Source organism: Schistocerca cancellata, chromosome 7 (genome assembly GCF_023864275.1).
Source record: "Schistocerca cancellata isolate TAMUIC-IGC-003103 chromosome 7, iqSchCanc2.1, whole genome shotgun sequence".
In the NCBI taxonomy this organism is placed as follows: Eukaryota; Metazoa; Arthropoda; class Insecta; order Orthoptera; family Acrididae; genus Schistocerca; species Schistocerca cancellata.
Window position 1 is genome coordinate 176588440 of NC_064632.1, and position 15702 is coordinate 176604141.

Here is a 15702-nt window from a genome sequence, read left to right on the forward strand (position 1 = left end):
AATCAATGAAAAATTTATCCATTGGTTTAAATGCTTTGGTGGAACACAAAAGTCCTTTCTTTACACCTGTATCCGGCTTCACCAATTTGCAGTTCTTGCAGTTCGATACCAAACCCTTGATCTTGGGGACTATTCCTTTCCATGTTAGCTGTTCCTTTATTTTTATTTTGGTATTTTGCACACTTAAATGCTCTCCACACAACAACTGATGGAAGTAAGTGAAAACAGCAGGCACCAGTTTTCACGGTACCCAAATTTTCAACCTGTCGTCGTACTTAGTACGGTAACACAACAGCTGCTTCTGCAAGGAATAACCTTTCACCTCATGCTCTCCCTTCAATTGTTTGATAATTGGATTTAAGTCCTGGTTTCTACACTGTTCCTCCCCCAAATCTCCAAACAGCTCAGAAATCTCAGTTAAAATAGCTGCTGCCACTACTCCCCTTGGATGCTCTACCACAGCTTCCGCAGGAGGGGGGAGGGGGGGGCTGAAATAGTCTTACTGGAAACTTCCTTAACAACATACTTGAACATACGACTTGGGACATCAACCACCTGATTTTGGGTGTCCGTAATATGTTCTACATCGAACTGGAAGGCTGAAATGCCAACCACCCAGCGGGCTACTCTCCCAGTCTTACGTGGCAGTGCCAGGACCCAACTAAAGGCTTAGCTATCCCTTTCTAAATGGGATCTTCTGTGTTACAGATAAAACCTAAACTTCTCTAAGGCATACAAAACTGCCAGTGCTTCAAGCTTGTTCACAGAGCAATGAGTCTCGGGTCCTGATAACGTCCTCGAGGTATCAAGAAGATCTGTGGCGCCAGATTTAGATATGAAGTTTGAATGATAAATGACAAATTGAAATTAGGAATACCCAACACGGGTATTACTCAAGGCAAATTTTAATGCCTCAAATGCTGCTTGCTGGGATTCCCCACATTTGAACCTCTTGCCCTTCCGATGAAGTCTGTTCAGAGGAGCAGCAGTTTGTGCTAAGTTGGGTAGAAATTTCCTACAAAAATTTACCATTCCAATTAAATGAGCTGTGTCTTTCTTGTTCTGTGGTCTGGGGAACTTATAAATTGCCTTGGTTCTAGCTAGGTCAACCTTCACCCTTTGGCAGACACAGCATGCCATAGGAAAGAAATCTCATGGTCAACTCAGCTCATGACTTACCTGAGGTGTTCTAGATGCTTTTGGAAGTCCAAACTATATACCACTATGTCATCCAGATGACTGAAAACATGATTAAATCTGAGATCTCCTAGTACCAAATCCTATAAACAGGATGGCACTAAGGCTGCTGTAACCAAGCTGAAAGGTACCCAATTAAACTGAGAGAGATTATAATCAGTGTAAAATGCTGTTAACGGCTTAGACTGTTCATCTAAAGGTACAATATGTGATCAAAAGTATCCGGACACCCCCGAAAACATATGTTTTTCATATTAGGTGCATTGTGCTGCCACCTACTGACAGGTATTCCATATCAGCGACCTCAATAGTCATTAGACATCGTGAGAGAGCAGAATGGGGTGCTCCACAAAACTCACAGTTGAAGAGGTTCGTAATAGGCAGACATCTATCCAGACCATCAGGCAGGAATTCCAAACTGTATCAGGATCCGCTGCAAGTACTATGACAGTTAGGCAGGAGCTGAGAAAATTTGGATTTCATGGTCAAGCGGCTGCTCATAAGCCACACATCACGCCGGTAAATGCCAAACGACACCTCGCTTGGTGTAAGGAGTGTAAACATTGGACAATTGAACAATGGAGAAATGTGGTGTGGAGAAACAAATCATGGTACACAATGTGGCAATCCGTTGGCAGGGTGTGGGTATGGCGAATGCCCAGTGAACGTCATCTGCCAGCATGTGTAGTGCGAACAGTAAAATTCGGAGGCGATGGTTTTATGGTGTGGGGGTGTTTTTCATGGAGGGGGCTTGCACCCCTTGTTGTTTTGCATGGAAATATTACAGCACAGTCCTACATTGATGTTTTAAGCACCTTCTTGCTACCCACTGTTGAAGATCAATTCGGGGTTGGCAATTGCATCTTTCAACATGATCGAGCACCTGTTCATAGTGCATGGCCTGTGTCAGGTGGTTACACGACAATAACATCCCTGTAATGGACTGGCCTGGAACAGGGACTTCATGCCAGGCCTCATCGACCGACATTGATACCTCTCCTCAGTGCAGTACTCAATGAAGAATGGGCTGCCATTCCCCTAGAAACCTTCCAGTACCTGACTGAACATATGCCTGTGAGAGTGGAAGCTGCTCTCAAGGCTAAAAGTGGGCCAACATCAAATTGACTTCCAGCATTAGCAATGGAGGGCGCCATGAACTTGTAAGTCATTTTCAGCCAGGTGTGTGGCTGATCTTAGTCGGGTGGCAAATGCTGAACTTCTGATGGATTTTCTTTAGTTTGAACCTGTCCCACCACGAGGCCTGCTGAGGACAAAATGGAACCCTCTTCTCAGACGGAAATTTAAAATACAACACCCATGGGAATAAACCGGACAGTACTGGGTTTCTTTTAAAACATCACATCCCAATAACACTCAGATGGAAAATCCCCCCACTAATAGAAATTCAATTGCCTAAGAAAACTTGCAGATATTAAGTTTACAATGTACCCGACCAACCACCTTCAACCTTTCAGCCGATACAGACCTGCATGCCTCATTTTTTTCCACGCAAGTCCCACAAATCTGCCATTTTTTTTTTGTTTTTTATATCAATCTAAATCAATTGAGGAAGTGGTACTATCCAAATCTGTCAGTATGCCCACCAGTTCCCACCCCACTGTGGCACATATGAATGGGAGCTGTGTGGGATTATCAGCACAAACCCTGCGACATCCCCACAAAGGCTGGCAAGAAGTGAACCCAGAGGGAACGCCCTGGCGTCAGCTGCTAGTCCGCTCCACGCAGAGCTGCTCACAATCCTTAACTAGATGCTGCGAGGCCCCACATTCAAAACACTTATGTCATGGGTACCTCTACGTACTAGAATTCAGTACATTTCCTGGCATTCCTATAGTTTCCCTTCTGGGAGGTGTCACTTACCGATACTTGTCATTGCCTCAACTAACATTTTCCACTGTAGTAACCATCTTATCAGGGTCTGAAAAGATGCATGGCTTATTCAAGAACATGAGACAAGATCGATCCTAGAGTCTCTTCCCCTCCAGAATATTTGTAATGTCCTCAGCTTCAGTCTCATCTACACAGAGTGCAAGCTTTGCCCATCATACTTGCTCAACACAATCCTCCAAGAATCCATTTGTGTTTTGTTCCCTGTAATAACACCCATCTATTAATTCATTTATTCTATGTGAGCCTAAACATTCCACCAAGATTCTCCTATGAAAAACCTGGAGAGATTCACCCTCCTGTAATACTTCAGCAATCGCTCTACGCAATTGACCTTCCACCAATGGATATGTCGTCTGGAATATCAGCCTATGGTGTACTGACAACACATTGGCCTGCTCCTGCAATCTGTACATTAACCACAACACTTCGGTTACATTACCAGTAGAACCAAGCGATAATGTGCAGATACCCTGGATGAGTGGGAGGAGGGGATTTGGCAGTCTGCCAAATTGATTCAACATATTTACTTACAGGTTATCTTACCCCATCTCATTACACGCATTACCCCCTTGTACTTCACCTTCCTCAGTTATAGTAAGAAGGGACAATTGCTGTTGCATAGACAAGGCTTGCTCTTGCAACTTAGATATAACTTCCATGTTCTTAACATACTCATTTACTGAATGGACATCATTAATGCTATTGACCACATTATATGCCCGAGCGTGCAGTCGCGTGAACTGGATGCAAGAAGGGGATGAGCCCTCCTGAATGACAGCGAGCAATGACAAACATGTAGCACATGCGGCACTTACCTCCCCGACTACCTGCAAGGTGATGTTTACAGGCTTGTCCAATACCCTACACAGCTGCTGGCATAATTCCACAGTCATGGGCTCCTTGGATGCCTTTGTAATCTGAGCTTGTACTGCAACCAATCCTTGTATAAATATTACAGCCCCAGAACACCTCATGATTTCACATTAAACCAAAGCTGAAACCACAAAAACAATTAACAGAACGAGAATACAACAAAACACTTCCTCACGGTTCTAATACGATGTGGCTAAAATGCACCAATGCACCAATGTACACCTGTATACAACTTTGTAATAATGTTCTGTGCTAACTTTTGATACCTTCTCTTAAGGATTCGAAAGGGAAAGGTAGCATTTGGAGCTGGTCAAGCTTGAACACAACACGTGGCTGAGCACAGTAGCTGAATATGTATTGGTTTACTTAGTTTACATAGGTATACAGAAAATTCATTCTTTCTTTTGCTTAAAACATTAAAATAAGTAATGCTCAAAACATTAATATCTTGCAATTTTTTTAGAATGTAAAACCTTTCAAAATATTTAAAGGTAATTACTGAAATTCTAAATTATCCAAAATTTCATTAACCCTTCAACGTTAGAATCAATAACCTTTAAAAAAATTACAATGGTACAAGGTATTTAGAATAATCACTGAAGTTCTAGTTTTCCCTGGTTTCCCTTTTCTTTAAACATTAAAATCAATAATTTTAAAAATTTTAAATTATCCAAGGTATTCTTTCTAAATCAAATAATCTTAAGTTCAGAAGCTCTTCCACATTAGTGTACTGTAACTGGCCATAGGGATACTGACTTATGAATGACTTTACACCAGTTCAACCAAGCTGGTTGTCAGAAAACCAACATTACAGTAATTACAGAAGAAGCAACAACAAATTTAATTACAATTCAGTGAAGTATAACATGGACTAATGTGGGTCACACAAATCAACCTTTCTTCAGTACAGTACACGCATCAGTACATGGCATGCTTTACTACAGTCCCAGGCTAAGGACAAACTTTGTGTATGACAAAATATCACTATCAGTCTTAACAAACATTACATTCACCCTGCCTGTTGAACACGAGGCAGTTTGGATCAATACAGTTAAACTTTTGTGGGATTGATTGACAGTTTTGTAATTACAGGAATTAATTAACACCCTTACATGCAAATAATGACCTATGGAACCTGAGAACATGTATCCACAATCACAAATTGCCCTGAAACTGATATCACTTCTCTAGAATATAATCCACATAGTTCAACATGGTTTACACAGCCTGGAAGGCCTACACCAGAAAGGCATATGATTAACCACACATACATGGACATTTGCAGAAGTACAAACCGAAACTTATACAGTGGTATCAACATCATAGAAAAAGAATGGCGAAGTTGTTAACACTACAAAAAACACATGAAGTGTATATAGCCAGAAATAGACCTACTCATACAGACAGTAGTGGCAATATACTGTGGCATGTTTTCTCATTGAGAAGTGCATAGTTGCACAAAGCAGTATGGCATTAGGCCGAAGTCAACAGTGCCAAAAAGAATAAAGAACAAAGAACTTAGAAACTTGCAAGCAAGTGGTGTTTCCTGAAAAACCGGGCACGAAACACCACAATTAAAATCATCATCTTTTTTAAGCAACTGTTTTAGCAGCTAGAAAGAAAGTCAGTTTGTAAATATCTCTCTTTACAAAACACTGATGATGATTTATTTCAATAAAACAATACACTTTCAGTGACAGAATCACATATTTTATGACAGCTGCAAAGACAGGCATAAAATACCTCCAATAATTATAAAGCAACTGTGGACAGTGTGGCCACAAAGATGAACAATTCCTGTGTTATGCTTCTACGGCAACCCCTTTTTTGCCTCCAACCCCACCCTGACGGCAGGCAGTTTTTACACCCACAATATATCTTTCCATGTGGTAAGTAGTATTTGTATAAAGTTTGGTTGAAATTAGTCTGATGGTTTAGTGGGAGTTGTCAAATATACATGCATGCATACATACATATGTACAATTATTTTTATAATATACATAAAATCTGACATAAGAATTAAATATTTTGCTGCTAAAGCTAATAGTAAATGGTATTATTGTGTTTGTTTCAGGACCACTGTTCCAAGTGCAGCCGTCATTTCGCAGTGTTCCAATAGAACAGCGAGCAAGTCAACAGGTGCCGATATGTATGGCCCCCATGCTGCTGGCCTCGAAGCTCGATAAGATACAGCATCACAGCCTGCTGGCCGCTGCAACACTGCTGGGTGGCGTGCCTGTCTTCCTCTTCCTGCTTGCAAGGGTGGGTAGCTGCATGCCTTACCTTCAGAATTCTTTGAAATATTTTCTGTGGCTCTGTGAGGTACACTTCCAAGTACCTGGACTCATTGTAGTCTCTCCCTCCCTCCCTCCCTCCCTCCCTCCCTCCCTCCCTCCCTCCCTCCCTCCCTCCCTCCCTCCCTCCCTCCCTCCCTCCCTCCCTCTCTCTCTCTCCCTCCCTCCCTCTCCCCCCTCCCCCCCTCCCCTCCCCGTTTATCTGTGCTGTGATTCTTTTTCAAATAAGAGTGAACCTTGGTGCATTGTAGCATTTGCTTTGTGTTTGCTATATGCTGGAGCAGTCGTCAAAGAATATGTACTTGCTTGATTTGCTTCACAAAATTTCTTATTGAATTGTAGCATGTTTCTAAAGCACGCTTTCAATTTTCTTTAGCTTAAAAGATACTCTATGTCATCTGTTGACAGTCTGTTATTGTGCTGTGGAGAGAAATGTGATTTGCAGATAAAATGGATATTTCCAGGTATGAAAAAAATTTGAAAATTCTGAAATTCAGCTACAGAGCTCACCAGTTAGAATATGAATTGCAAATGGGAAAAATGTGCAGAATGTCAAATGAGACTGCATTCCAAAAAGCTAGACTGTCAAACTAAAATCAAAGATTATCATACAGAGCAAATTCCCTGTGCTTACTGGTGTTAGAGAGAGACCTGTTTTAGATCATACTAAAGACTGAAGCACCCTGGTGTGAAAGAAGTAACGCAGTAACAGGAGAACCCAAAAAATATCTTTAGAATCATAGGAAAGTAAGCTTAGCTTATTTTTTGAAATTATTAGAGCACTAAATAATGAAGTAGAAGAGCTTATTGCCTGTTTGGAAAATTTAGCAAATTCTGAAGAGATTGACATCCTTTACATATCTGAAGACTTCAGAACCATGGGTTAGAGAAATTAAATTTAAAAGATTACACTCTATCGTCTTATACATGCAGTACCATTTTGGAAAAAGGAGGAGTTGTTGCATATAGGAAGGCAGACGCCAAGTCCAAAAAAATCGAAATGTGTAGATTTTGTAGTGATCAGCACATAGATGTGAGTGCTTTGGGGTTTATACTGAAAAATAGTTTACTTTTAATTGTAACTGTGTATGGATTCCTTACTAAGCTACTTGGCCTCAGCAGCCTGAGACTGTAGTCGTGTGTGTGTGTGTGTGTGTGTGTGTGTGTGTGTGTGTGTGTGTGTGTGTGTGTTCTATCTCTGCTAAAGGCCGTGTTGGCTGAAAGCTCATTTTCTGACAGTCTTTTTTTTTTCTGCCTGTTGGTGACTCAGCATCTCTGCTATATGGTGAGTAGTGACTATCCTTTTTTAATATTTTTACATTCCATCCTGGATTTTCCGTCGTCGAATTTTACTAAGCTACCGGTCAGACAACAGCAGGCAGTTAATTGTCTGTGGTGATTTCTGTATAGATTTTCTGAAGAATTCTAGTAGAAAAAATGATCTGAAAACCTTATTTGATTCCTACAGTTTCATCTCAGTAATTAACTTTCCGACATGAATAAAGGCAATAGAACTCTGATAACCCAAAGCAAAAGAATGACTGTATACCCAGTAACAAATTCCCTCTGATAATGGTGCACAGCTAGTTAGGATAAGTAAAATAATCACTTATAGTTCAGGTTCCCCTCAGTGGGAATCAATTAGAATAAGTAACAACTCCAGGGCTTACACTTTTAAGAATAGTTGGACTGAAATTTACAGTGGACAGAATGCTGACACAAAATTCAATATATTCCTTGGTAAATTCTTATTGTTATTTGAAAATAGCTTTCCTCATAAAACATTGAGAATGGACATTAAACATCTGTGTAAAAAGGCCATGAATCTCTAGAGGGATTAAAGTATCTGTTGGCAGCAATAAGTAAAGATCTTGCAATAGTTGTACAACAGAAAAACTGCACAAAATTAATGAGAAAAGTTTTCGAGAAAGTGAGAAACGTACATTTTATGTCAGAAATCAGTAATCCTGACAACAGATCATGTGCCTTATGTGGGATACCAAAGCTGCATATTTGTTGAAGGATATTGTAATGGTTCTATCTCAGCTGTTGTTTACGGATATTTACTTTATTTAATTTAGTAGGATTGGCCAACTTTGACCTTAGGGGACATTCTCATGTGCTTTAGGTACCAACCTGTTGTAATATATCCAGTTATTTAGCAGTGCATGTGACAGTTCTGAAAGCTAGCATGTACACATAAAAGTGTAAGTGTGCTAAATACAGCAGTGGTTATACTAGAAATAATCATCATATTCTTAGACACAGCATGTATTAAGTTTTGTAGTACAATTGGCCAATTATGTGAAATTAAATAAAGTAAACATGTGTAAACGATAACAAAGGAGGAACCATTACAATGACCTTTAGACTTTAGTCAACATTGATGTAATGAAATGAGAGACGGAACCAGAGGTTTCAGGATAGCATCACTATAAATTTAAATGTATAAGTTACAGCTGTATTTAATATTCATTTCTTAAATATAGCAAAATGTGTAGGTACAAGTTGTTCAAGAGAAAAAACAAAACATTGTGTTTGAAAAACACTTTTATTAATTGTACTTAACCCAAAGTTAATAAGGAAGGACCAATTTATCCCCTAAATTTATGTAATACCCACATTTACAAAAGAGATACAATTACAGTACTCTGTAGTAGTATCTCAAGTGAGTGACAGTAATATACTTAGTAAATCACAGTTTGGATTTCAGAAGAGTTACTCAACTAAGAATGACATTTTATGCTCACTCACCAAATTTTACAAGCATTCAATAACAAAATAAGAGTGTTTGATATTTTATGTGACCTAACTAAGGCATTTGATTCTGTTAATCACAATATCCTCCTCAATAATATGAGGTTTTATGGAATTGATGGCATATCTAACAAAAAGAATGCCTAAAGTTATACTTAATAATTCAGCCAATGGATCCAGAGGTCTTCTGACTGTGGGATATAAGTTATGGGGTTTCACAACTCTCAACTTTAGGTACACTGTTGTTTCTCATACATGTAAATGACTTTCGATCTAATCTAGAAAGTGTTCTGTTTGTAGATGTAAGTGTTGTCATACTACAACAGACCAATTGGTAAATAATGCATTTAAAAATAAAAGTGTTATTGAGTGGTTTTCAGGAAATGGTCTCTCTCTAAATTTTGAAAAGACAAAGCATATTCAGTTCTGCATGTTGAAAAGTACTACACCAGTGATTATCTGCATGCCCCTATTGATAGTTGTCAAGATGGCGTGTAGGCAGAAGACTCAGTAACAACATGAAGGACAGCCTGAGTAGCATACAGCCAGTAAGGTGGTACTTGTACTTGCCTAGTAGCTATGACACAGGCACCCAGAATGTAAGTTGTAACGCTTGTACGTGAGCAGACCAGTTTTCATCCACAGATGATCAGTGTGCCACTCATCCTCAGTCTGCCAAATTTAGTGGCAGCTTGTAGACACTCTGTGATGGTTGCCTTCTTTTATTTCTTCATTTGTTGTCCTCAGTGTTGATGTACTGGCTGAAAAATGGGGTGTGGAAGTACAACACTGACTACTTTGAATAATGTAGCTGACAGGTGCACAGTTGCGTTTCACAGTAGTTTACCTTGACTGTTCACAACACCCCCAATAATACACAGTTATATATTGTTTTAACTTTCCATAAGCCTCATTAATAGTTTGCAGGCAAAGCTACACATACTGCTACAATAGTTTACAAATGTTTATAATTTGTACAGAATTTATATTTGTTTATACATCAACAGTAGAATTTAAGTTACAAAACAATTACTGATTTCACCCTGTAACAAAAGTTACTAATTAGGAATACTCAAAATAAATTAGAAAATCAATTACATACATAAAACTAAGCACAAAATTAGATCTGGTGTTATATTCTTTAAAACTGAGGGCTAACCTTTCTCTTTTATGAAAATGCATATTATATTCACGTATGTTAATGGTAAGTAGTTAAAAGTGAAAAACCAAATTTAAGGAGGCAGATGGCAAAACAAGTGGGGAAGAAAAAATATCTCAGCTTGCTTCATCACAACTTGTTAAATTCACGAGAGCATCCTGCAATTTAATATAGATGGTCTTCTGTTGGTATCCATAATGCAGATGGAATGGCCAGACAGTGAGAATGAGCCTGCGGATGATGGAGATTTTATATAGATGGTGACATTCTTCCCACCCCCACCCCCAGTCTCACCCCCACCCCTACACCTCTACACCCCCATCCCTACTGGTGACCGAATTTCAGTGTTTTCATCTGCTCCAATGTTCAACGTCAGGGTTTCAGAGTGTTCCTTTTTGTGAAATTTGTATCCTGAAAATTTGTATCCTGAAAGGTGTTATGACATCTCTTTGTGAAGTTACATTACATTTATTTCACAATTTTGTCAAGGTGCTGAATCAGTTGTGTTTGTTTGGCTTCCCTCCTTCATAGTCTGATGAGAGGAGTCCACAACTTGTCTGTACTTTGGGCCGTCTGTGTTTACATTCAGCTACGAGATCACTGTCTAGCCAGCAGATGTGCCCCACTTAGTCATCTCCATTTTTTCTGAAAAAAATTGTTTTCCTGCTCTTGCTTATATCCTACTGTACAACAATATGTAAAAGGTGATGGATATGGATTGCTACTTCTCAATTGAATTATGAAAAAAAAAAGGGAAAAAGACTTGTAAAAGGTCAGCATGTAGCCATATTTATATACATATGTGTAATACAAATGTAAAATGACAGAATCTACATCATCACAATTAATCATACAAATGTGGAATACAAAACTGTCTAACAAACTAACCCTTTTCATTAATCCTTCTGCCAGACAGAAAACATGATAATAAATGATGATGATGATGATGATGATGATGATGATGATCAGCTCTCACTTTGTTGCAGGTGGTGGAGCTAACACTTGTCGAGGAGGTGCAGGCCCAGGCACTGTTGCTGTTTCTCAGGGTGGCACAGGGAGACTGCGAGCTCTTCACACAGTTTGTGGGGCAAGAGAGCTACAAACTACTTCTGAAGATTCTCAGGTCATCTCGATGCAGTGCCGGACCTTACCTGTTGAAGGTAAATTTGTTGTAACAAACTATGGATTGTAAATTAATGGGTATTATTTGATAAATATGCACATGGATGTTGAAAATTTAATCAGTTAAGGTACTGTACAGGAACTTACAGAATACAGACATAGATGTAGATATAAAAAAAGTGCAGTATTTCACTCACTTTGGTGTCATAAATCATTTCTCTTTGCACTGTGCAAAATGGATGAGTCTGGCAAAATGGGGGGGGGGGGGGGGGGGGCGAGACCTGATCCCCATTCCAGAGAGAAAATAACATGCTGCATTCTTCTTACTGTGAAATCATTGATCATTGAACCATTCCAAATTTTGTTTTATGCCTCAGTTGTACACAGTTTTGTTAATAATTCTACATGTGGTACTAAGTCAAATGTTTTTTGGAAGTTCAGAATACTGCATCTACATCCATATACATACTCTGCAAGCCACCGTATGGTGCATGGCAGAGACTGCCTTGTACCAGTACTAGTGATTTCCTTTCATTTTCCGCTCACAAATTGAGTGAGGGACAAAAGACTGTCTACCTGCCTCTGTACAAGCCTTGATTTCTCTTACTTTGTCTTTGTGGTCCTTATACAAAAGATACATTATTGGCAGTAGAGTTCTTTTGCAGTTAGCTTCAGTGCTAGCTCTCTAAATTTTCTCAGTAGTGTTTCGTGAAATGAACATGATCTTCCGTCCAGTTATTTTCATTTGAGTTCATGAATCATCCCAGTAGTATTTGTGTGTAACTCAACCTGCTGGGGATCCCAAGCACTGGAGCACTACTCAAGAATGTGTCACACTAATGTTATATATGTAGTCTCCCAGTAAACTGAAATTGACCATTCACCTTCCCTACTACCATCCTTAAATCCTTGTTCCATTTCATATAGCTTTGCAGCTTTATATCTAGAAAGTTAACTGATGTGACTTTGTAAAACAACACACAGGATTGTTTCTCCCACTCATCTACGTTAACTTACATTTTTCTGCATTCAGGGCAAACTGCCATTCATCACACTAACTAGAAATTTTGTCTGTCGTCTTGTATCCCCGTAAGTCACTCAATGATGACACCTTCCTCTACACCACAGCATTACCAGTTAACAGATGCAGATTGATGCTGTCCATCAGATCTTTTGTATGTATAGGGAACAAGAGCAGTCCTATCACTCTTACCTGGGGCACTTGTGGTGCTACCTTGTCTCTGATGACCACTCGCCATTGAGGTCAACATTTGGATTCTGTTACTTGAGAAGACTTCAAGACACTCGTGTATCAGGAAACCTAATCCATATGTTTGAACTTTCATTAACAGTCTGTCATGGTGACCATGTGAAATACTTTCTGGAAATTTAGGAATATGTAATCTGCCTTTTATCCTTCATTCATGGTTTTCAGGCTGTCACGTGAGAAAAGGGCAAACAGAGTTTCACACAAGTGATGCTTTCTAAATCCATGCTGATTTGTGGATGGAAGCTATTATGTCTTAAGGAAGTTTATTGTATTCAAACTCAGAATATCTTCAAGATAACTGCAACAAAGCAATATTAAGGATTTTTAATTTTGCAGGTCCATTGTTTTGCTATTGTTATATATAGGAGTCTACCTGCCTGTCTAAATCCATGTCTATCATTAGTCAAATTAATTACTGAATGCAACCAGTTAAAATGGTAAACTTTACATACGCTGATCACGTCAGTCATGCTAGATCTGATTAACATCAACATTAACGCTGACACAATGATGCTTTTGTTGTTGTTATTGTTTACATTGTGCCACTTCGCTACTCATTCACAACACTGATTTCCTTGCTCCCACAACAAATAATTTCCAATAATACTGCTAGTGTAACAAGTATTAGGCATATAAAATAATGAAAATATGAATTTCAACCACAGATTACAAAAGACACCACACTACAACATTAATTAATTAAGTTACATACCCTGGTTTGATTATTTCACCTTCCTTCACCAACAGCTTTCGAATTACATGCATGGTCTTTGCCTTCAATTTTTGTTCTGTCAGTTTCTCTGCACCAACATTTAGGTTGCAAAATAGTAGCACACGACCTATAGAAATGAAAGATCCTTCCTCCACTGCCCATTTTAAAAGTTTCGCTGGTTTTCCAAGTGGGAACACAATTACGCCTTTTGCGCCCGTGTTGACTGAATGTCTGCTTTGTTCTCATACTACCTCACACACTATTGAATGGCTCCTGTGGAACCGACGTACTGGTGACCAATCCGATGTGTTTCTTCATGATGTTGCAAATTTTTTAGTGTAATTTGAATTTAACAACACAGCGCAGTGTGTTCGTATGACGCTCATGAGAAAAAGTGGAAGTTGAATTTTGTGGAACACACAGTTGAAGCATCGTGTGGTCAGCAGGAACATAAACCAGGTTCAAAACATTGCTGAACAGAGTGTGAACATAATGTACGTTGGAGAGCAAGTGCAACAAATAGCAGTATGCAGCATATGTTTTATTGTGATTATTTTCAAAAGATGAAATGTAACCTGCTTTACACTTGGCCTGCTGTGTGAAAAGGCATATGTGCTCCACATAAGTATCAAGACTGTAACTACAAAACTCTCCATGTAAAGATGATGGTGCGAATCATCAAAACACATAGTGACTGATGCACAAAACTGTTTTACAATAATGAGTTCACGGTACTGAATTGGCTTTGATTTGCATTAAATACATCCCTTCACTATAAAGCAGGGTCCTCTGTACTGTGCAGGCTGTTCTGGATGCATGCTGTGACAAACCTGTGCTGGGTTGTACCAGTGCTGCAAATGGGCCAACACGAGTGACGGTCCTGGCAAACACAGACGCGGTTGTTGTCAACTCATTCGTGCTGCGGGCTGTGGCGGGTGCATGGGCAGCGTGGGGCCCTGCAGGGGCACTTGGCCTCCTGCTGCGGGCGCTGCACATCCTGCTCAGGGACGACCACCCGTACCGGGAGTTCAACGCTGCGCAGATGAACCGCACCCACATTGTTGACAGCCTTCTTCTCTTTTGCAAGGTACAGAAATATAGTTTTTTCTTGTACTGTATTTCCTTACAAATGTTGACCTAAAATTGCTCATTTTAAATTTACTTACACACCTCACCCTAATTTTATTTCAGTTTTACTTTTTTGATGCAAGTTGTGTTTCACGAGAATGAAATAAATCATATTAGTGATTACAGTAAACATACCTGATGTTAAATCACACTGAAAATCAAATCTCATCAAATCAGTTTGTTCTGTCATTTAGATACAGATCTGATCATTGTCAGGTTTTATAACTTGCATTTTGATTTTGTTTAGGTGTTCATTATTTGTGAGTTTACAATAGAAGTTTTAAGTGCTTTCCACAAATGTGCCTTGAAGTGTATAATGGTAACATGTGCCTGGAGAGTTCATGGATATTAAGGTGGTGCACTTGCAAGCTGATTGTGAAAATGAGATGAAATCAGTTTTCTAACTTGACCACAAACTCAAAAAATACAAGCAACCAAACAAACATATTTGTTGTGGAGAAATACATTGTTTGCTGGGAAAAATTACATAAACGCTAAAAAATTTAGTCAGTGTAGTGCATAGTGTTAGCTTTCCTGCAATAGTGATGTCCTTGACCTTTGTGTGACCATTGTTCTCTCTCAGACTTTGTTGCTATAATACCCAGAATTGCTACATCATATTACTATGAATAACTTGCAGTATTACAGTATATTTAACGATTCATATATTTTTTTCATTACCACATCCAACAACTGCATCACATGTCCACTTTCAACATTGCATATCTCAACTAAAAGTTTTCTGCTGAAATTTCAGCTTTAGTCTTTCTCATTGTGCATTCATTATTAGTATAACTATTCTTCAGAAGTCTGCACATCTCCAGGGCAGGCTAGCAATCCAAAAAACTTGTGAAGTTGCTGCAACTGCTGTCCAACACTGTGCAATTTTCTGCTGTTTCTTTACTGTGGTGGTATTGAGTGGCGAAGTAATATCTGATCTGGAGCTAAGACTTCCAGTTATTCAATCATGCTCACCTTACTGTTTTAGCATATGTGCTAACTTCTTCTGATTAAACTTTGTTTCTTGAACTGCTGCAGTTACTGCTGTAATTTGAGAGTAAAAATCCAATGTACAATTGCTTCAATATTTGGAACATCACAATTACATTGATGAGGACTAATTCACAAACAGTCAGTCTCATTTAGCAGGCACTAATTGAGAGGATGTATAACAAGTTTTCTCTTGTCCCTCTGACATCATAGGCATTGTCACAATTGCTCTTCCTCCATGTCTTGCACCGTATCTCCAAGGCAGGACCCGATGATATGGAATAAACCA

General features: G+C 39.1%; 1 protein-coding gene across 1 annotated transcript in view; it reads left to right on the forward strand.

Annotated features, from left to right (window-relative positions):
• The window catches only part of LOC126092690 (lysosomal-trafficking regulator), a 393980-nt gene that overhangs the window by 97181 nt on the left and 281097 nt on the right, over positions 1–15702 (forward strand). Inside the window, exons 10-12 of the mRNA XM_049908413.1 lie at positions 6056–6243; positions 11178–11351; positions 14098–14382. Of these exons, the coding sequence (XP_049764370.1) occupies positions 6056–6243; positions 11178–11351; positions 14098–14382 (647 nt within the window). The remainder of the gene's footprint in view (positions 1–6055; positions 6244–11177; positions 11352–14097; positions 14383–15702) is intronic.